The sequence below is a fragment of the Achroia grisella genome, unplaced genomic scaffold (genome assembly GCF_030625045.1).
Source record: "Achroia grisella isolate CSIRO2021 unplaced genomic scaffold, CSIRO_AGI_Agris_v1 utg327, whole genome shotgun sequence".
Lineage (NCBI taxonomy): Eukaryota > Metazoa > Arthropoda > Insecta > Lepidoptera > Pyralidae > Achroia > Achroia grisella.
The window spans coordinates 1,726,270-1,749,391 of NW_026712799.1; the positions used below are offsets into that span (position 1 = coordinate 1,726,270).

At 32.0% G+C, this 23,122-nt stretch overlaps 3 protein-coding genes across 5 annotated transcripts in view; 2 read left to right on the plus strand and 1 right to left on the minus strand.

Moving 5' to 3' along the window:
• Positions 1 to 1,615: 1,615 nt before the first annotated feature.
• Positions 1,616 to 3,170, minus strand: LOC131843717 (NADH-cytochrome b5 reductase-like). The gene has a single exon (XM_059192434.1). It carries the CDS (start codon positions 2,583 to 2,585, stop codon positions 1,692 to 1,694), a length of 894 nt encoding a protein of 297 aa, XP_059048417.1. The 5' UTR covers positions 2,586 to 3,170; the 3' UTR covers positions 1,616 to 1,691.
• A 1,028-nt stretch (positions 3,171 to 4,198) lies between these two features.
• On the plus strand, positions 4,199 to 6,194 carry LOC131843719 (high mobility group protein I-like). Its single transcript, XM_059192436.1, has 4 exons — positions 4,199 to 4,285; positions 5,080 to 5,186; positions 5,268 to 5,423; positions 5,511 to 6,194. The coding sequence occupies exons 2-4, from the start codon at positions 5,115 to 5,117 to the stop codon at positions 5,634 to 5,636; spliced, it is 354 nt and encodes a 117-aa protein (XP_059048419.1). The 5' UTR covers positions 4,199 to 4,285; positions 5,080 to 5,114; the 3' UTR covers positions 5,637 to 6,194.
• Positions 6,195 to 7,743: 1,549 nt separating this feature from the next.
• The window catches only part of LOC131843713 (afadin), a 77,136-nt gene continuing 61,757 nt past the window's right edge, over positions 7,744 to 23,122 (plus strand). For all 3 annotated transcript variants that reach the window (XM_059192429.1, XM_059192427.1, XM_059192428.1), the window contains exons 1-2: positions 7,744 to 8,115; positions 22,120 to 22,256. In XM_059192429.1, the coding sequence (XP_059048412.1) occupies positions 22,149 to 22,256 (108 nt within the window). In that variant the 5' untranslated portion in view covers positions 7,744 to 8,115; positions 22,120 to 22,148. The remainder of the gene's footprint in view (positions 8,116 to 22,119; positions 22,257 to 23,122) is intronic.

Genomic DNA, 23,122 nt, shown 5'->3' on the forward strand with positions numbered 1-23,122 from the left:
TAACAATACGGAGCTAGTTTTTTAGATGGCACTCCAAACCCTTAAAAATACTTCTGGAGCGACTGAAGGCCAACGGAACATACTCCTGCCCAGACTAAAACTAGCCTGAGGGCACCGCTAAAGGCTTTGAACTTGGGCTCAGGGGGGAAAGAGGATTGTTAGTAATGTGGACTGTAATCATCTTACTGCTAGCAGCGTACCATGCCAGGTTCACCTTCACGCGGCTCCTCCTGGACATTATCGTGACAAATTCTTAGTGAATTTGTCACGATTGTCTAACTGACCTGACCTCATGCTCACTGATATCATCTATCCACTGGTGTCCCACCAGCGTAAACCGTTAGCGAAGGCGGGTGCAGCATTCCATTATAAATCATAAATTCGATCCCAGTTTGAACTGACCGGGGGATGGATCGGCGGGTATATGGTGTAGTTTAGTATCTCTGTATAGATTGTAGTAGGGCGAAATTGCGTCAACATCACATTATATTAGACATCCATTATAATATCACATTTTTATTTCACAAATGATAAAAGTAAAAGGATGCTATTTCTTTTTTTCCCGCTTAAGCTGTTAATTATTTAATAAATCAGTTTGCCGAAAAAAAGGCAAGGAGAGTGTATATCTAATTTGATTTGTTTGTAATATAATTGGAAAAAGTGACAGATATTTATTTATTTTAATTTTATGCAAGTTTCTATTATTTTGTGAGAAATCTTTACCCTTCGTAAGGGTTCTCAAACAAATATTTATATGGGGCCCCGCCAAGGCACGCTTCGCTTCTGCCTCCATTATCCAATTTTGGAGATGCTGTTTAATAGAATTACGTGTTTTTTACTCTAGTAAGCGGTCTTACAAATGTAGTAAATTAATTGACGATTAGATAAGGATTAGATATTTAGTGACGTAATTTACAGGAGGCCTATGAAATGTGTTATGTTCTTATTATTAACTAGCTGTACCCGCGACTTCATCCCCGTGGAATTTAACAAAAAAGTTAATTAGAAACATTTTGTAAACTAAAAGTAGCCTAAGTTACTCTTCGTTACATCAACTAACTGTCAATAAAAGTCCCGTCAATCATAATTGGTCCAGTCATTTCAGAGATTAGCCAGAACAGATTAAACAGACAGACAAAAATGGTAAAAAATGTTATTTTGGTTTATATACTGTATTTATATTCATAGGCATGTAGTAAAAAATGGTTATTTCAATATTACAAACAGATACTCCAATTTTATTTATATGTATAGATTAAAAGTAACATAGGTGACTATAGCATCTATATTATTGGGGTATTTAACTTTAAAACTTAAAGTACTGTGTATACTGGAAACTGGTTACAATTTATTTTGTTATGCTAGGTGGTAAGAGCATGGCCATGTACTAATAATTCTGGATTAAATAAAAATAAATTTACAAATAACTATTTGAAATAATAATATAACTGGTAAATCATTATCAGTATACATTGCTAACAATTTCTCTAAGATCATGTACAATGAAACTCCAAGCAACTAGAGAGCTCTAAAACGTGCTTGTAGTTAGTCAAACTACAAGTACTAAGTTGATCTGATGAATAATTTGAAGTGACAATGGACCTGCATGGTACGGTGCCAGTAAAAACAGTCTCATAGTTGCACAAAAGTAGTTTATCAAGACATCAGATGAAGATCAGTATGAGTTACATTTAAAATAAAACAATATTTCCCATAAAGCCATTTTTATCTCTTAGAAATTTTTCATAGTATTTCATGAACTCTGGTGAACCACATATCAAAAACTGATCGTTAATTGAAAATGGTTTTAGTTTAATTACATCATCAAATTGCAATTTATGACATGTAATTGGTTCCTGATACTTGTAACAGGCCTCTTCCCGTACATTATTCATGAATATTTGATATGTAAAATTCCAATAAGACTTATATGAATAAAGATTATCTCTGAACAGTACACAATCTATACTTTGGCAGCAATAATACAGTACTAATTTTGTCAAGTCATCTTCATCACATAAAATTTGTTGGATAATAGAAATAAAAGGCAATATGCCAGTGCCTTGAGCAACCATTATAATTCTACTAAATTTATTAGGAGTTATTTCATAGCAACCATATGGACCTCGCCATAAAGTTTCATCTCCAGATTTTAAATCACATAAATAATTTGAAACTATGCCTGATGTATATCGTTTCACTATTACAGAGAAATCAAAATACTCTTGGTTTATTAGTTTTAATTTTACAGGGGTATATGCTCTGGTGCATGGCCCAGTACTACATTTCACAAGTAAATGATCTCCTGGATTCCATAATACTTTTAAATTATCCACATTATTTTTTATTTTAAACAAAATGAGATTATGTTCAAGACATATTTCAGTATTTGACGTAACAATGAATGATGTGTATTCCAACTGTGAGATGGCATTGCAGGTGTTATCATATATGTCATCAGATTTCTCGCCTGTTTCTTGATAATTTTTATAAGCCGCTAATTGTTTTTCATATATATCAAATATACATGGATTGCAACCACTGTTACAACAATCTTCTCTGCTTGGCTCAATGGGTTCTTTCATATTTCTTAACTTTCTTTATTATTACATATATTTTATAACATATATTGTTCACAATATATAATATTATTCACAAAATTGTGTAAGTATAGTACAAATGAATTGAAGTTCACAATTAGGGGTTATTAGAAATAAATTAAACTTTAAATAAAAAAAAATATTGAGCAAAATTTAACTTTGGACACTGTAATAAATTTAGGGATGTCAAAAAGAACGATATTGTTAATTATATAATATTCTATAAAAAAAAGCGATTACTGAATTTATATACGGTTTATATTACAACATAACATACTTATGGTTTACAAAACTGATGACCTATATCTGATCTAATAAGAAGGCAACAACACTTATGTTTAGAATCAAGAAATCGACTCTTCGTTCCATACAAGCATTTGTTTTAATAGCAACATTTTTTTTAAACAATTATTGTGGTGACTATAATATAATTGATAAATTATCGTTTTTTAGAATAGGACATTCTACGTCTCTAGTTGATGCAGAGTTGCCAACCTTAAATTATATTCCAACGAAGAAGTAAAATAACACAATTTGGCTCTCTAAACTCAAATAATATTTTGACCAGTGTTTTACTCTTTCATTTCTGTAAACCAAATTTCGTACTATTGATTTCATACTATTTCGTAATATTGAAAAATTAAGTATTCATTATGTTTAGTCATTACTGCACAATGAAACGTAAAACTTTAATTTATCTATATATAATTAATTACTTTTCTCGTTCGTTGTTACATTAAATTATTTTTAAGAAACTCTAGTCGAATTTCGTGATTTCATACCTAATCTACACAAAAATTTATGTTAATGTATATTTGCAACTGATTCTGATAACATAATAAAATTTATCTGAATGATACAGGTTGTGACAGCAAAGCACTCTGATATAGTAATCTCAGGACAATTCACATAACGCCATCTAGACCAAGTTAAGCTTGCTAAAGCTTGTGTTATGAGCACTGGATAACTAATACAAATACATTTTTTTTTCGTAAATACATACATATTATACATAGAAAACACCCAGACCGATACCAACAGTCATACTCAGGAATACAAATGTCTGTGCCGTGGGAGGAATCGAACCCGCGACCAAATGACGATATAAAACTATTGTTGTTAATTTCTGCTAAATTTGTCACTATGGCTAATTGACTAAATATAATGCTAATTCTAAATATTATTTTTGCCACGCAGTACCACGTTATAATAAAGCTTTCGTCAATAAAGTATTTCATTTCCTTAAAGGGACGTAGATATCTTGCTAATGTTTTCATATTTATTTTACTTTGTGCTTTATAGTTTAAAACAAATTATTTTTTTAGATTTATTTTTATATTTCTTAAATTGCAAAATAAATGGCAACTCTAGAGAGCGTGTTCAACGTACATTTTATTGGCGCGAACTTTAAAATTGATGTAGTGGCCATTCATACTGCAAGAATTAAAATTTATTTTAACATTAAGTTGTAATCAAAATCTTAATACGAGAACATATTTATAATATTTATATAGTTAAGACATAAATATTACTACTTTGAAAATGTATATTTATATTACGCGGGTTCCATCACACCCTTCATTCTCAGCGCCCTCTACACAGACGCCAAATAAACGCCGGTCGTTTCACTCCCCGCCATAATAATTTCTTTGGCCTTCGCGTTATCCTTTGCTGTAAACAACTCCGTAAGTACTTATTTTATAATTTTAAAAATTCTTAGATACAATGTGTAAATTTAATTTAAATAACACTGTTATCCGTGTTGTTGAATAAGCAATACTGTATCGTGTTACTTGACTAATTTCTCTTGTCTAAACGTATCCCAAGCAGACTCCATTAATTTGTCCTTTTACCGACCATTCATTTAGATTTCAATTTTTACTAGCTTCATTTTCAAAATTAATTTGGTATGTGTTTCTATATTTGTAGTATATTTATTTTATTTTCTGTCCTAATAAATAAATGACTTAATAAATATTCCTGTATTTAGAAATAAAGCGGAACTCCGACCACTTTACATAGCGTCATTTCTTGCTATGTTGACATTATATACTTATGTTTAATTAATGGTTCTTAAATATTTCTACTATATTATCATTACCAAATATATTAATTATTCAATGTAATCAATATTGCACCCTTTTTGAGGTAGCTTCCATTGTTAAGTGTATATGTAGATTATGTGTGTAGTGTTTCCATGATAAAATTTATTACTTACCTGTTTTCAGGGGTATAATGATTATACGCTCCTTGTTGTATGGTGCGTTGTACAGTTAGTTTTTACTATATAGAAACTATTATATAAATGAATTAAATTCTAATAATTATAACTGATTATATTTACCATAACTTAATTATTGAATCTAATGAAACTACATTTCATGACTTGTTTTTACATATACAGTATTGTCTGCATTGTGCTTTTTCAGGACACCTTTTTAGTTATATATGTATTATAAATTACTTTTTTGTGTTACAGATTTTACCGACCTAGTATAATATAATATAACTGAAATGTCTGATGACGGAACAACAACTGTTGAGAAGAAAGGTCGTGGCAGGCCTAAATCCAATGGCACACAGTCGGTTAGTAACTAATGTATTGATTTACGTAATTGCTACTTTTCTATATTATTCCTATGATTAAATAATGTGATTATTTTTCAGGAGGCTAAAAGTGACACGAAGAAAAGAGGTAGACAGCCGGCACCTGGTAAAACAAAAGAATCAACCAAATCCTCTGATGATGAACAAGCACCGGTAGCAAAAAGAGGCCGAGGTCGGCCTAAAGGTTCCAAAAAAAAGACTGCAGCCAAGGCAAAGGTATTTCACATTTCATTATTACTTGTATCATTTTATGAATATTAGTCATAGTCATCAAATATTCAATATTAATTTTTTTTTCTTTAGAGTGCACCAGTTGAAGGAAGAGGGCGTGGTAGGCCACGTAAGGACGCCCCTCCACCTAAAAAGGATGCTGCATCGACTGAAGAGGAGCAAGATGAAGATGAAGAGGAAGAAGGCTCTGACCAGTAAAATGTGTTTAACTTTATAACACATTGACACTCACTTTAGTGTAATTTGTTTGTCATGATAACTCTAGCTGTTTTGGTCACTGCAACACATTCATTTACTGTGAATGTTCAGTATTGTAAATTTTGGCATGAAGAAATTTTGATAGTAATTGTATTGAGGGTTATCTTGACAGTACAAAAATCTCAGACATTTTTGTCTATCCAAACTTTAATCATGTGAGAACTCATGTGTAAGGATTAATGTTTAAGATAAAAGGTAGCTGCTAAATAAAAAAAGTATTGTGTATGACCATAAATTGCATTTATTTCAAATGTTTTGTTAAATAACTTACATGAATAAATTTTGGTCTGACCTAGCTCTCCTTAGACACGTACAATGGTACAACTATAAGATATAATTGGTAAGAAAACTTTTTTGTAGATTTATTCTTAGGTACTTTGTAATCTCCGATTTATTATTAAGAATAATTTCATATACTTTACCTAATTATGTAGAATTGTCATTTTGACATCATAAATCAAGTATTATTTTTTTCTATAATAAATATTTTAAATTTTGTTTTTGATTTTATATTATTTCCCATTCAATTTATTGTGTTATAAAAATTCGTAAATAATTTTAAGGTATCAAATATTGTATTTTTTATTAAGAAAATCCGATCTATCAAAATGCTAATCCATAAACAGTGTAGTGTGGTGTATGGGTAGTGCCATTTTGTATCATTCATTTTGTATGTTGAGCAGACTGAAATCTAATAGGTATTGTTTTTAAATGACAATTATTGTGTGTATGTGCGTGATTGTACAATTTTAGAACAATATAAATAAATCTATAAAATTCTATAACGACTTTATTTCAATTACGTAGCTTTGTTGTTCCTGAGAATGTATTCTTAAATCTTTTGTCGATTTTAGACGTGTTAAACATGCACTGTATGTTAATATGAAATTTCTACCTACCTAGTGCAAGTACGCTACCTGTAATATGCAAATTCAATAATTCTATTTTATTCTATTGTTCGCTGACCCGACCCAATGAATGAGGCAAAAATTGACGTCAGGCCGAGTCAGTTTAAATGGCGTATTAGTTGACTGTTTTGATTTTTCTTTTTTTATTGAATCCGGTAGCGCTATCTTTCGATTTTAGCTACAAAAAATTTGCTTGTTTATAAAACTGCGTGTATAAATGATAATACAAACAAATTATAATTTTCTGTTATAATGTATGATAATGGAATGGTACACTCGTCTGCGGTAACGGGTTTCGCTGGCGGGGCACCAGTGGAGGACTATAAGATGAATATGAAGTCAGATCAGTGAGCCCATCGCGACAAATTCACCAGGAAATTATCCTGATGATTTCCAGGGTAAACCGCGTGAAGATCAACCTGACTTGGTACATTGTTAGCAATGGGGTCATCAGTCCACATTACTAACAATCGCCTTTTCCTCTACACTATATATATGTATTATATGTACGATGTGTGTCTGTCTGTTTCATTCGCGACTAAACAGCTAACAGTTTGACGCTTGAGTAGTATATTCTTTAGTTGAATACTAAGATAGACAGGAACATTCACAGGGAAGAACTATATTAGTACCAAATCTGCTAAAACATAGTGTCATCCGAATTTTTTATACCATGATATTTCTTTTCTTCCTTTGAAGGCACATTTTGTTAATTTAGAGCTTAACAGTTTTTATAGTGAGAAATCTTGCCAGTACTTATTAATATTTATCCATTATGGTTACGGTTTTTATTTGTTGATTTTGACATATTACGTTTATATAATTCAATTATTGATATATTCTCTACTATATACTATATAATAGTCTATTAATAATGAATAATCCGGCCGGAAAAATTAAAAAATATGAGGTTAATTCTTGTCATTGTATTTAATTATTATTTAATCCAACATCTCCCAATCATACTAAATTCTTATGGTCATTATTTGCTTTTGTAATTTTTATTCAATAAATCTATATTTATAACACAACTTTAATTTCCAACACGTTTCCAATTCCACAACAGTTAATGTTGTGGAACACTGAAAACTTTATACGTATAGCACAAAGATGTAACATTTAGTTGGCAACACTAAACACATTCGCGACGAAAAAGTTTGCTTGGTTTGGTTGTGTGGACTGTGGATGCTTTACTACTTTTTCTGAAGTTTGTTTTATCAAACTCTATGTTGTCGTGTCGTGCTTGTTCTCATTGTTCGTTCCGTTAAATAAATCAAAAGTGTTTTACAGACCTTTAAGCCGTGAAAATATATTGTGTACACGAGCGAAAACTTGTTTTTTACCATGTTGTGACTAATAATGACTTTGATATGTGATATGATAGTGCCTTTTAAGTTTTTGAGTAACATCAAACGTAGTGGTAGTTTGTTACTATATAACTTTTCAGATTTTAATATGTGTACACACGTTGTTTCTGTGTTTGTAAGGATTACGTGATCATTCTTTATCAGGTTCGTACTATTTTTTATATTGAAATAGTTTTATTCCTATGTCAGTTTATCTATTAAACGTGGTATGATGATACAGGTACCTGTATAGACTCATGTTGTCATTAACCTGTCAACGTGACCCAATGTTTTGTAATTTATCTGAGTTTTTTTATGTTATTTGAATTACAATTATTTAATTGTCTAATATCTTTATCCATTTTCCCACCTTATTATACTTTATTAGGTAGATGGAAAAGGAAGCAGATATTATCTATATCTCTACATAAAAAAAATGTTATTTATCTGTCTGTACCCGAAAGATGCATGAGGAAAACTATTATGAAAGTAATATAACGCAAATCAATGATTACTAAAATTAATGTCCATTTATCTGTTGAGTGTGAATCTCCCAAATGGTTTAACTAATTTAGGTTCAGTTTTAATAGTGTATTGTAGTAAATACCACTTAAATAGAATGTTTATTACATTACAATTGGTTTACAAATAAAGTTATACATGCCTGAAGTCGCAGGGTTACCTAGTTTATAATATTGTATTGTAACAATTCTTTTTTTATATCCACTGTTACATGTGTATGGAGACTCATATATACATACCTATGAGTTTTTTTAATGGATGATAATGGAAGATTCACCCACCTGCACTGTGGTTTACTATGACGAGCCACCTGTTTAAGATGATAAGATTAACAGGAGGTCAGGTCAGTTAGATCATTTTGAAAATTTCAGTAGGAATATGTCATGATAGTTAGCAAGGGGAATCTTATGGAGTACATTGCTAGCAATGAGGTCAAGAGTCCACATTACTGATAATCCCCTTCTCCCCTATATATATGAGTTGCCATACATTTCATCATTGCAGCCTGGAAGACGTCCACTGCTGGACATAGGCCTCCCCCAAAGATCTCCACAATGATCTGTCCTGCGCTGCTCGTAGTACGTCATACATTTAGAATATGCTGACAATCCTAGTGTTTTTCAATTCATTCCTTAGATGAGGATCTATCAAATCAATCTTTTCCGTATATAATATATATATATATATATATATATATCTATATGTATATATATATATATATATTTATTAATATAAGTAAATATAAATGATCTTATTATATTTACAATATATAGAAGATGTTGCACATTGTTTTATGGGTTATACTTGTGGGTCTTTTTTTCTTCTGCCCCAATTTTTGTAGTAATATGTAACTATATTAAAAAAAGGAATATGCTATAATACATGTTAAAAACATTTAAGATAAGATAAAGATAAAGAAGCCTTTATTTCTCTACTATTATTAATTTTTTTTTCTACATTCCTGTTCATTCATATTATTATATTATACTATAAATTTATTATTATTATATATATTTTTTTACTATTATTATTTGTTAAGTAGTTTAAATTTTTTATGTTAAATTATTAATTTCATTTTCTATATTATATCCCGCAGTACAGAGTGCCTTATGGCAAAGGCCTCCTCTAATTCCTTCCAGTGTACTCTATTTTGGGTTGCTCTCTAAAAGAGCCCAAAAAAAAAAACATTTAGATCAATATAATCATATAAAAGTGTGTATTATGTCGAACGGTCTGGTCAACTGTAGCTCATAACATTGCTATGATATTATTTTATTCTTTTTGTACATAGTTAGATAAATTAGAGAAGGATTAATGAAAATATTAGAATTTCAAAACAACTTAATATTGTTTCCTGCTTTTTTAATCAAGTATTACTAGAAAATAGGATTTAGGAATATGTATATCAGTAAGTAAATACTTTTTTGTCTCAGGATTCCAAAACATTACCATAATGTATTGAAATCCCAGTTCTTAATCTATATTTTAAATGTGTAATTTGTACAGTTGCTTAGACTTTTGTTACTTAATATACATATAATATAATACTTACTTTATTATGTTTAATCACATAGATACATCTCTTTTTCTCTTCCGTTTTATGTTGAAATTAAGGAATTTTTTGCTTAATTAATTTCATTTCTCTATTTACAACTAATCAATTGATCAAATTGCTTTTTAAACTTTAGTTGATTTGGCTCAAGGATGTTGAGCATCTAGATTTATCTGCAAAAGGATCTTTATTCTGCTTTTCATCAGGATCTAGCATTATGTCTTTGTAACATAGGTGAAGTCACCAGCATACTTTGTTCATGATATTTAACAATGGTATGGCAGTGAACAAACATGACACCTGCCAGTTCTATGTATATACCTACTCAACCAAATAGTATTGTATTGAATATGGACAAGTTTTACATTTTAATTAGACAGATATGGTATTTACTTATGTCTTTATTCCAAGGAGTTGGTCTGTTCATATAGGTCGCTAGGATCTTTATAGTCCTTAGGTATGAGTTAAGTTATGAATGTTAATGTTTTATTGTTTCATTACTGAGTTTACACACGTATTCCAGTGAGCGCGTCGGTATTTACTATTATAATATTTTCTAGTGTTATTATATTAACAATGAATATGATGAAACCTGTATATCTTATCTAAAAGAATCCTTGTGCATACTGCCTACTCATTCATTTTGATAGCAAAATCGCGATTCAGTCGAGTACGTACCACCCGGTCGTTGCCTCAATGAGTCAGATGTTCGTCGTGAGTTGACTCAATATAATGATTGCGAACTTTCAGGTCCAATTTTTTGGGGATCGCGGCCGGATTTTGTGATGTATAGGTACAGAATTCTTTAAACATCTGATTTGGTAAGTCTTTGAATTTCAGTTGTACACTGATATATCCATGTGTGTACATTTAACGTTAATTTAACTTTTCATGCATCGTCAACTTCGAGTTACATTATTAGAATGAAAATAAATTAAAAAATATATTCAGTTAACAAGAAGGGATTCCTAATTCTTTTTTATATTTGTATAACAAAGATGTCAAACAAACATACGGTTCGTTTTATAGTAAACGGTTGGTCAATTGCCATAAAAATAAAAAAGAAACAGCATGATAAATATATCCGTAGTAGGTAATAGACGATCCACCAACAGGCGAATATTTTTGATTGAGAAATCTTGAATACGTCTGTAAACTATGTTAATAGTGATGTTAATAGCCTATCCAACAGTAGGTCAGAGCTGTGGCTGGCGTCCTGAATTTTTAAGTACTTCATTAGGCCTCTGGCTGCATCTTGACGGTTTCTGCGAGCTTTTCTCTCGCTGATTGCGTCTTTTTACTTTCTCACGGCGCGAGCGTTTTCACCGGCGACCCTTTATCATAGATATGCTAACAGCGACGGCTCACTACGCTATGATATTCTGCACCTTATGTTTGCATTCCATTGATATTTTTGTAAACATTGGTACTTTTTCTACAGAAATGATCTGTTTGCCTTTAAATCTATTTAATTAAAAGTGGTGTTAGGTGTAGGTACTGGAAAGGACATCTATCTATTAGAAGAATTTTAACAGGGATCTTTTAGTTGAAATTGAAATCAAGCTGATACTTGTAAGTATAGCTATAGTAGATATTTTATGCCAATTTTTAAGTTTCAGTAAGAAACAGTTTTATGTAACAAATTTTCACGAAATAATCCAATATACATAAATTATGTGTTACCATAATATCAATACTTTAGTATTTATTAATTATAATGATGTATATGAATGCAATATTTTATTCATATAATTAAATCATAAAACAAGGGATCATCGGGACTTCTTGGTTTACTACCCTGATTTAAACCCATAAGTACTGAGTTTGACTTATTAAATTCAAATTTTAAGCTACTGCGTACCTTGACAACTATAGTAGACCAACAGAGTCGCGAGCATAGGTGAAATTGCTATTTAAATATTAGTCAAAATTGTTGGGCAGTTTTCTATTATAAACGCCTTGCTTGTTTAAAACTTTCAAAGCTATTTAACTACATATGACCAGTTTTATCAGATGCGTAGTAGCTTTCGTTTGTTTCTTCAGAGTTGGGGTCATGTTGCTTTTTACCGCAATGGTTACTCGTATGACGCCGGAATCCAGCCGAGACGACGCGATGCACGCACAATGTGGATAGATGACATTTTGCATAAGTGTATTTTGTACGTATTATAATCGTGTAATTATTTCCAAACTATTTTTTTTTAATGACGAAAAGGTTTTTCGTTCGTGTGGGAGCCCTGTTTTCGTTACATTTTTTATTTTACAAATAAATTAACATTAGGTTCGACGTTGTAGTCGAGCACTAAAGGAAGATAATTGTTAACCTAATACATATAATGGTTAAGAGGTTCATTACGATTGAATGAAGCTGTTCGAGTCTGACTCTGAGATGTTAATCATCGGTTAATGTTGGGTGTGGGGGAAACAATGACCCTAAGACGAGCGAATGAGGAGGGCGGTACCAGCATTGGCGCAGAGTACATGTAGTCAGAGCCGATTGCTTCTAATTCAATTAGGCTGCAAGTAGAACGCGCCTGCCGCGTGCAGGCAGCCGGCCAGCACACACATTGACCGCATAATATGTTCGCTCTCTAAACTAACATTATACATAATACAAATATTTTTGTAGTGAAATGCCGATTGAGCGAACATTCATGAATGGGTAGCGTCGACCCGTCCGACCACAATTTGTTTGTCTATATTATATACATACGTACTTGTGTAAACATTCGCGTAATATACACGATACAGATGCGTATTTTAGTTGTACAACACATTCGTATCGTAACTATGTAATTTACTTTTGTTCAATTTTCTATTTTGTTTTCATATTAAGTACAAATTTACAATTGACATTTGAAATATACTTTATTTATGCATCAGTCTTTATGACAGAAATACTTTGTAAATAGAACATAGTGCTTATTGGTAGGTACGAGCAACTATTATTATTAAATAAATATTAGTTGACCCTATATATATCTTATAAACACGGGCAAGTATTATTTTGTTCACTTTTATAACTGAGCCGATATATGACTATACCATTTATAAATAGAATCCCGGATATCTTAATTCTTATCAACCAAGAAAATACATCTGTTGATGCGAATTGTAACACATGGTTTGCATTTATTAGATTGCAAGATTGTCAATTTCAATGATTGTAAGTACATTGCATAATCAAGTCCCTGTACTAAATATCCATGAATTTATTATGTGAATGACTAAAACGGTGGGGTATTTCTTTATATTGTTGACATTGAAGTAGGTACAATGATTATTGAGTAACTCTACACATTACTGTTCTGTGTGAGTGCCAAGTGGCTACGTATGTAGTACATATTATATAGTTAATCCAATAATCAAGTCCCCCGATATCGATTCTCCTTACATCCGAGCTGTGAACCGATTGTAATGTTTTGAACAGCATCGGAAGAACTATTAGCTATTTGGTGCCATGATAAATGTAATAATAAAAAACAAGTTTATTTCAATACAGATTATTTCTATTTTATTTAACAGCATCCAGTTTGAGTATACAAATAATTGATTATTTATTGTGAATGGGGTCACTCCACAAAATATCGACCAAACGATTTGAATAATCACCTAAGTGAATTATCTGTTAGTATTATTTAATACTTAACCACTGACTTACAATACCGATGTGGTAAACAATGGCATGTAATGGAATCTCGCTTCTTTTGAACATCACTGGCGCAACCAACACCTATTGTTGGAGGTTATCATTTAATGCGGATGGTTTGCTATTTTGGATTGTTACAAAATTGAAACTCTTACACAATCCTACGGCAAGGTAGATAGCTGTTTGGGGTAGTTAATGTTTGTTAATAAAATACACACAGTTTATAAATTGTTTTCTGAAAATACGATACTTTTTACATTTCTCGCGGTTAAAAATGAACTGTAGTAACTGGACAAAATAGAATTTTAACTACCGAATTTTAATTACGGTATAACATATTTACAGTACAATAATGAAAATTGTCGTGAATTCTGTGACTAAGTTGCTGATCTCCACCAAATTATTTCAAACTGTTTAAGAAAGATAATAAGAAAGGCTCGTCTGTAGTGAATGTTATTGCAAGTGAAAGTACCAAAATCAGGCCTAATAAAATGTTTCGTGCGTTGTTCAAAGTTGAAGGGAGACTACGTGAGGCCAATTGTATTCAAACTGCACGGCGCAGTTCGTGCCAGGCGCCAACCGCCCCTTGTACGTGTGCTAGTCGATATAATATGTCAAACAACTCTGTTCCTCTTTATCCTATTGACAATATGATCTACAGAATTTGGTTGTTACTTGCGAAATATTCATTTGCATTGCAATTTGATAGCGTGCTCCACGAACCTGTTTTCGTAGAGAGTGAAGTCGACCGTTCACGGCCATTTATTTGTTTGAGTGTGAATAAACGCAATACGGCAATAGATACATGGACGTGATACTTTTCTCCTCGTCCATCGGAAGACGTGGCAACCTCTACTGGAATCAGTGGCAGCGAACCAACACTACCAACGTTCGTCCTCTCTCTGACATACCGGAACGAAACTTGACTACTAACATTGCCCTACTATCACTTTGCTAACAGACGACTCTCTAAGTCTATGGTTATTTAATATTTCCACGGTAGTTGGTTTCTTTTTAGCTAAATTCAATGCGATAATACGATCTCCGTCATGGTAAGGTGACAATCTGAGACACATGATGACTCTTAGAACGGTACTATGAAATTTGATTCCGGAATTAGTCACGTCGGTTAACTTCAATATAATGTGTCATTAACAAGATGAATAGATGTTTCTTAAAATAATAGTGTAATAATGACCATTCATATTTAGCATTTTATCTAGAACAGAAAGGACTGGCAGTTCTCATTGTAATTACTCTAAAAAGTATTTGTTTCATTGTATTTGTTACGTATAATATCGTTATTAAATGTATTCTAACTAAGGACTAAAAAAATTGTGCAAGAATTTCTCTGTGAGGGTGGAGCTTGTGGTTCGACTGCAAGCCTCGCGTGCCATCTTCGTGAGTCATATACTTGCCTACCTTAGTAGTACCTTTGTATTCTACTCGATGCAATGGCAACGTTTATGTTATATACGCAGTTATGATTTATATTATGCAATGATATTTGCGTTGCACTGCAGGATGTTCGATATATTGACTATTAGATAAAAATTCTAACTACCTTGATAAATTAAATGTCGCCCATAACGCTTTACAACAATTTTATAGTAGTAAGTGCATAATTTTATTTATATGAACATTTACTTTATGAATTATTAGTATTGCTTTTGTATTTTAAGTGTCGTTTTAGTGTTGGTTATCATCTTGTATAATAAGTATATTTTAACAAATTAATATAATACAATTATTTATTAGTGAATAATTACCATAAATTTTTAAATGTGTATTAGTATTATGTTTCATTTATAGTTTTTGACAATTGTTGACAACTTTTTGAGTTTCATCTGCACTATCTTTTCTAGGTTGCCTGTTGCTATGATACATATTGTAGATGTGTCGTCATTCTGTCAAAATACAGTATATGTTATATATAAAATACAATTAGTATGTCCTATTTGAAATGAAAAACTAACACCTTTATATTCATGATAATTATGATATAAATTCGCCTAGAACATGTACAAATAGAATACAAAATACGGTTTGACCACGTTTTTCGTTTAAGGGTCACTACTGACAATTTAAAATAACCAACTTTGCTTTGCGCGTCGTGAATATAAAGATGAGTGTACACACTACAGACTGTCTAGTCAATTAGTATTGCGTGACAGACTATAACAGTACCGCTGCATTACATAACAGACATGGGAGTCTTCACACAAGACAAGGGGCCAAGTTCTCAGGCTGGCTGTGACTCTGCGATTTGCGATCATCAACCGGATCGTACTGCGCGCACATCGAGTTTCACGATTCCCGTAACTTGAGTCTACTAAGCACGCGATTATGTGGTTGTCGCATCCGTATCTTGCCGATGCTGTATGCACTGCACGCTAATTTGCTTCGGAACCGTTACAAAAATGTCGTTATTAATGCTTATTTTATATCACAAAAAATACTCAACTTTTAGACTTTTGTATCGTTACGCAGGATCCTGCGGTAGTAGACGTCATTCATTATGGCTTCGAAGTTTACACGTTTATTATTAGTCATTCGTACGACGTATTATAACTTCTAATAACAAGGTCATGAAAGATTTTATTAAGTTAATTTAATACATTCTCTTACACACAATACATAATATGTAACATTAAAAAAATTGATTTATTTAATAATAGTCTTTATTGAATCCAAAATGCTATTGAATCCTCAGAGCGCGAGATTATGTTTAAACTTGTTGAATTTGTTTAAGTATGCAGATGTCTTGAGACACGAGGGTTGATATTTCTTGAAAAGGACTTCAAGCTGCATGCAATAAACTTGTAAGGCAACATCGATAGGTAAGAAGCACTCAAGTGTTTATCGCATACCAAATGTAAAGTGGCGAAGTGTGGGGTATTTAAAAGGTGGTGTAATGTCGAGCCCACTTGTTCTGCCCCTATGCACTCGGTGTAGGGGTCGCCGCTTCACAGTTTTTGCACCCATGTCATTATTTTAACTTCACATGTTCCCACGCTGCACTTAAACGGAATTAACCTGTTCAATGAAAACTAGACTGTTTATATTTATGTCTGTTTGGTGTGAACTGTGGGTGCCGTACTTGTTTTTACGTTCCGTTGCTCGCGGGATCCATCTACGCCCAATATATTTAGTATTAATGAGTGAGTCTGTTTGTATTGATTTAGATGATATATATTTATTTATATAAATTATTTAATTACGTATGTCTATCAGTCGTATACTTATAGTAGTAGAAAAAATAAAATATGAGATAAACATATTCAGTATTAAGTGTTTGAAACCAGGATTTTCAGTCACTATGAGCCGATCCTATGTAGTTACAAAGTAACACACACGAGTCACACAGTTTTACACGAACAAAATTAACAAGCTCATTTTCCCTTGCATACCACCTTTATCTATGTCTGAATACCACAAATGATTATAGTAATTAGTATAGTATATCGGCCAATTGATTCATTTATATAATAAATTATAATTTAATATAATACGAATTATTATATTATGTATTAATTTATTAATAATTACTACACTATTAAATTACTTACAGTTTATTATTTACAATATTTGTGTAGAATACGTACCTACATAAAAAAATATTTAAATTGTTAAATATTCTTTAAATTTGCATGTACACTAAAGTATTATTAAGTAATGTTTTGGATTAATATATGTTTTATTCTATCAAATAAACATAATTGCATAGTTTAGCTAGTAGTATGATCTAGCCTACAAGATCGTCTTGTGCGTCGGCGCCGCCACAGGAAGGGACAAGGTCGGCAACCAACCGTGAAGTTCCGCCATTATTGACAACTTGTTTATTTTAGTTACGAAATATTACTCTAGAAGAGCAAATAGTTATTGGTCATTGTTTTTAACACAAATTTGGGGCTCAGGAAACCAACACAGTCAGATACCTAATGAAACAATATCCATACAATCCATCCATATACATACTAATCTACTCTGTCTGATTCTCAGTATGTTACCTTTTCACGACTATAATATGACGTGAATGCAGATATCAAGAAAACGGATATAGGCTATCTTTTGTCTAAAAAAGGATAAGAAGTCGCGGGTAGCAGTCAGTAACATTTAATTTCATTTATATTTATTTTTTTAGAAAACATTTCTGCTAATCCCATAAATCATTCATACCTAGTTGGATTTGATTTATAGCTGTAACAAAAACAAGGAGCGAGTGGTACCGCAGTTGGTTAAATGCCTTACGTGCTAGGGTAACTGATGCCTGTTTATTTTTACGAGTCAACGATCTACATTTCAAACGGTTCGCGGTTCCGAGCCCGAGCCGTGGCAGTGTTGCACCCGCTAACCAGCAATAGCGGAAGCGAGCGAAATCATAACAATGCTGGCTGGTGTTTCTGAACTAGGGATGCCAACCGTATGAGGATACTCGTACATTTTATCATGCGTAAAGTGTCGTCTTCGTGGGTACCTCACCTCACCTCGGTCTCACCTACATATTCCAGTTCCTAACAGCTTGCTTTATAAGCTGTATCGGTTACAAAGAGCAGATTAGACAGTGAAATTTGCAGGACAAGAGGCAAGTAATGTTAGTTACTCTGGAATGGGAACGCATGAGTAGTATCAAGGTTGTCATTTTGTTCGTGATGTCTTTAGTGTTACTCATGTCTATTGGCGAAGATTACCGCTTACTATCAAGTGGACATTGTTGCTATTACAGTTTCTTATAGAAAACAGGTAAGGATGTCTGTATACGTCTTCATATAATTTTGTAAGAGATATTGACCTATATTTTTATGAAGACATTTGTCACAGTTTCCTATAATTTGCGTTTTATTGTTTATAAAACTTTGAGTTTAATGTAGCTGTTTTAGATAATGGTACTTACATAGCGTAAATAGCATCTCTGTCGCACGCTCCTCTCACATCATCTCGTAATTTCGTAAGTTTTACAAAATTTAACAACCCTGTTTTGTACTGACGCCCAACACTAATAATCTGGTTTCAGATGAAACTTGAAATAGGTACACGTTTCTCGGCAATGCGAAATGTATACTATGGAGTTGTGAAAAACTATGATGAATTAGCTATTCAGTACTCTATTATTGTACTAGTACAGTTGAAAATAACTTGATTAAAATGTATCACTCATCAACAGCACAAGCACGCATACGTATGTGTTCGGAATGTGAAGCGTGATAGATGAGAACAGGATACTTTGTCCAGAAATTTACAGTTTATGACTTGTGCAAGATCATTTTATTGGTAATTTAATAGTATTTTAAAAACCCTAGTTAGTATTGTAAATGAGAAAATGAGTTTGTTACGCTTTACGACTTAACCAATCATAATGAAATTCATACTAATGGATGCGAAGTGACTGCTGTCTTTTTGTTACATTTTCACGAATATTTGAACGGATGATACGGATTAATGTAACTAGACGTAAAGATAGATTTTATCACGAGGACAGAGTCTATAATAATATACGAGATATATTAATAGGAACCAGGCAGAGTAAATTCTAACAGATTTTTGCCTATATAACACTTGACCAATAATATATAATTACTTAGAAAAACCCTAACCAATATTTTTTTACGTAGCTAATTTCGTTCGATTCTTTTACATTAGTATAAACTTATTGATGAAAATATTTATATATGCCACCTGATTGATTATCCATAAACTTCCCGAATGTTTACTCAGTGATAGCGCGGAGGTAGGAATTTACTGCCATTGCTGTTGGCTGGTTCAATACAGGCGAGCCATATGTTTACGTTATAAATACTGTGCGCACGTGTAGGTGCGCCAGCGCATGATGTATGCCAGAACCGCCCACCTCCGACGATGTTACTGATTTGCTAACTTTTTTTATTATAATATTAGAATATTTTATGTATTAAATCATCTTATACCTTCTAATTGTCGGACCTATGTATGTTGGAATGTTATGTTTCAGCTCTCTATAAATAATTCATTTGTACCCGGTTATGATTGTTGTCTCACAATTGTATATTGTTTTTATTACTTAGATCTCCCTGTCATGCGTATTTAGTTTTTATTAGTTACATCTCGTCACTCGCAGATCGTTCACTTGATCTACCAAATTAAAGCCTATGCATTTCTATACCCAAATGCATACCTATTATATAAAATTTTATATTTATTGGTTAATTTGTTAAGAAGTGAAAGCATAACAAACAAACTCACTTTAGCGTTTATAATATTATTATTTGAGATTAGATATAGACATTACAATTATTTAAAATATATATTTCCATTCGAATGTATTCCCTTCAATTGTTGTGCGTACCAGCCATCAACCAGATAGATGTGCCTACCTATACAGCGCAGCATGACCCCAATTTTTGATTGCCACCAACGAACTGTTACCATAGTCACTGCGTTTGATTCAACAATTTCATCGTATTTTTTTCGCTTCAGCGGACGTATTTCGTAAATAGAGGACTTGGATGGACGTCAGTTAGTTACATCAGTCGGTACGGCGGAAAGAAAATGACAGGTATCAAAATAGCCATTAGTGACTCGTCGTTTGAATACATTTTTGTTTGTTAATGTTACATGTATGTTATAGGAAAAATGATAATGCATTTTCTGATGCTTCATAAATAAAGCTAGTAAGGCTAGTAAATAGTTTAATGTGCAATATAACTAACATTGCACATTAAACTATTTACTAGCCATATATGTTTTATTTTGAAGGGTATACATTTTCTTATTGTTTAATTCTTGTATGTGACACGTGTGTTCTGTTTATATAATTCTTCTAATTTCTATTGAAAAACGTCAAGAACTTACTACCACTTGTAGGTTTTCATAACCCATACAAATAAATAACATTGAAGTATTTGTCTCAAATTAAAAACTTTTTACTAAATGCATATGAAAGTATTTGATGATAAGTACTTGCATCAAAAAATAATAGTTATTCTTTTCTCTCTGTTGTTCTTGATTTCTCTGAAACGACTGGACGAGTTAGACGGAACCTCGGCTTGTATATACGTAATGTTTTATTTTAATCTTACATTTATTTAGGGACTTTTATCCTATCATAATCAGGTGCATAAGGATATAAGGAGGGCTACAGTTGTTTTAGATATTTTATTTGTTTTAATAAAAAACTTATATTCCACGAGGACAAAGTCATGAATAAAACGCTAGTTTTTTTATACAATTTATAGTCGATGAAGTAATTTATAAAAATGAAACATTGATAAATAATTTACAATTTTACGCATGATTTCTTTTGTCTACATAATGTGTATATTGCAAGTATAGTTGATTGGATACGGAAACTGCAACTAATATAACTTTATCTATATGGAATTATTATCAGAGATAAAACAAAATGTATCATTGCGTATGTTACGTTGCGGAGTTGGTATTATTTTATGTGCGATTGTGCTATCGACCCTTATCTGCTTATGAATACTTTTTGTCAATTATAATGAAAAGGACTGATGTTTTCTCTGATTATTCTAAAAAAGTAATAGCTTCATAATAACAGGGATATAACAGTGCATAAATGGAAATCCTTATTAATAATAACATGTAAGGAATATTAAATTGTGGTAAAAATGTGTATTTTTTTAATGCTGCAATCTATTCTTAACTCGACGAACAGTGGAACGAAAAGGTATTTGAGCTTACGTTTGGCTCGTATTTAGAAATTGGATGTGATTTAGACGATAGATTTTGATTTATTACAAGTGTTCCTAAATATAATTATAACATTAGAAATTCCTACGTTCTCTTTTCACCGCTCATTGTAAGACATTTAACCAAAATTACGGAACATCGCGATAACGATAGTCTTTTGGCGAAAGCGACAATAATACTACTGGGTGAAACGCCTTCGCGTCGCCGTCGACATTCCGAATGTACATTTTTATGACTGTACCACTAGACCACTACATTTTGTGGTATAAAAAACTCATACAAAGCGACCAGCTTTGTATGAGTTTTTTTTTTATTTTGTAACGTCCATAGCAGATTATTTCTTGTAATGCAATTGAAAATCTAAAACCATTGACGACTGAATCTAATATTTAATTCTTATTTTATACTAGCAGTGCCCGTGGTTTATGTATAAGCTATATTTTATTGAAATTACCAATGATTTCTCTAATGTTCCAATGTTCCCAATTTTCTGCTACATACCCTAGATATACAGCATTTAATCAATTTGATTAAGAATTTTTTAATGAATTCGTTTGACGACGACGAAAAAATCTTTGATTTAGACCATATTTTTAGTGTACTGTAACTTTGCTTATTTTTAACCGATTTTCATGACATTTATTTTAAAGCAAAGGTCTTATTTTCTGTGTTTTTCACACTGCTTTTAACAACTTCTATAAAGTAGGATTGTTTTTCTGTAATTGTATTAGTTCACAATGTGAATTCTGTGTTTCAGGTTGACTTAATGCTGTGACACGCGGCGCGATGGACGCGGCGGACAAGCGGATGCTGGAGCGCGAGGCGCTCCGGAATATGATCCAACAATGGAACGCCAATCGCCTCGATTTGTTCGAGCTCAGCGAACCTAATGAGGTTTGTCACCTTCTATGAATATACTATAATTTAGCTAACAGTAAATAATGTAGCTAAAAATAGATTTGTGGGTTTTGATTGTAACGAATAAAGGGGTTTCAGACTTGACCCGGAATGTGAATTTTCTGCCATGCTAGTTTCTTTTTACATATCCCTTTTACATGTTTGTTAGGAAGGCATATAATACAATAATAGTTTTCATAGCTTTTATTACAGATAATTTTATTGCAGGATTCTCCTCATATTATTAGAAACTACATATTATACTAGTCTCATATATTTATAAATTGTTTAAATTGATAAAGATTAGTTATCAATTCTTGACTTTAAAACAATATCAACATTGTAATTGATAAATATTTTACGATTATTATGTAATGTAACAAACATTTATTATTATCAATCTATTTATATGTTCACGCTATAGGATATGGGCCAGGCAGAGAGAAACGCACACTGTTGGCTTTATCTTTTATCACCTTTCCTCCACTTGCATAATTCGTTTTCTTCACTCTCTCTTCCTTTAGATTAGATTATTAAAAATGGAACGCAAACATTTTTTTGTTTGGTAACTTTTTTGTTTGTAGGGATTTTGTATAGATTGTATAGATAATAAAAATATACTTACTTATGTAGAATTGTGTGTAGAAAGGCGATAAGGTGCAAAGCATGAATAAAAACTAATACAAATTCTACGCATGACACGCAGTACCTCCTTAGTTGATATTTCATGCAATAACCATATAAAGACCTTGTTTCCTCATTATTGCAATTCACCTGGACATTGGTTACGATAATAATTCACTTTGAGCTTAAATTTATTTTTATCCGAACAAAAAGTTAGTAATGAATATTCTACTTATAGC

Bases quoted from the DNA above. Each gene is read 5' to 3' on its own strand.
- LOC131843717 (XM_059192434.1), bottom strand. From the start codon at position 2,585: ATGAAAGAACCCATTGAGCCAAGCAGAGAAGATTGTTGTAACAGTGGT.
- LOC131843719 (XM_059192436.1), top strand. From the start codon at position 5,115: ATGTCTGATGACGGAACAACAACTGTTGAGAAGAAAGGTCGTGGCAGG. The intron at 5,187-5,267 runs GTTAGTAACTAA...ATTATTTTTCAG, and splicing joins AATCCAATGGCACACAGTCG to GAGGCTAAAAGTGACACGAA. The intron at 5,424-5,510 runs GTATTTCACATT...TTTTTTCTTTAG, and splicing joins AGACTGCAGCCAAGGCAAAG to AGTGCACCAGTTGAAGGAAG.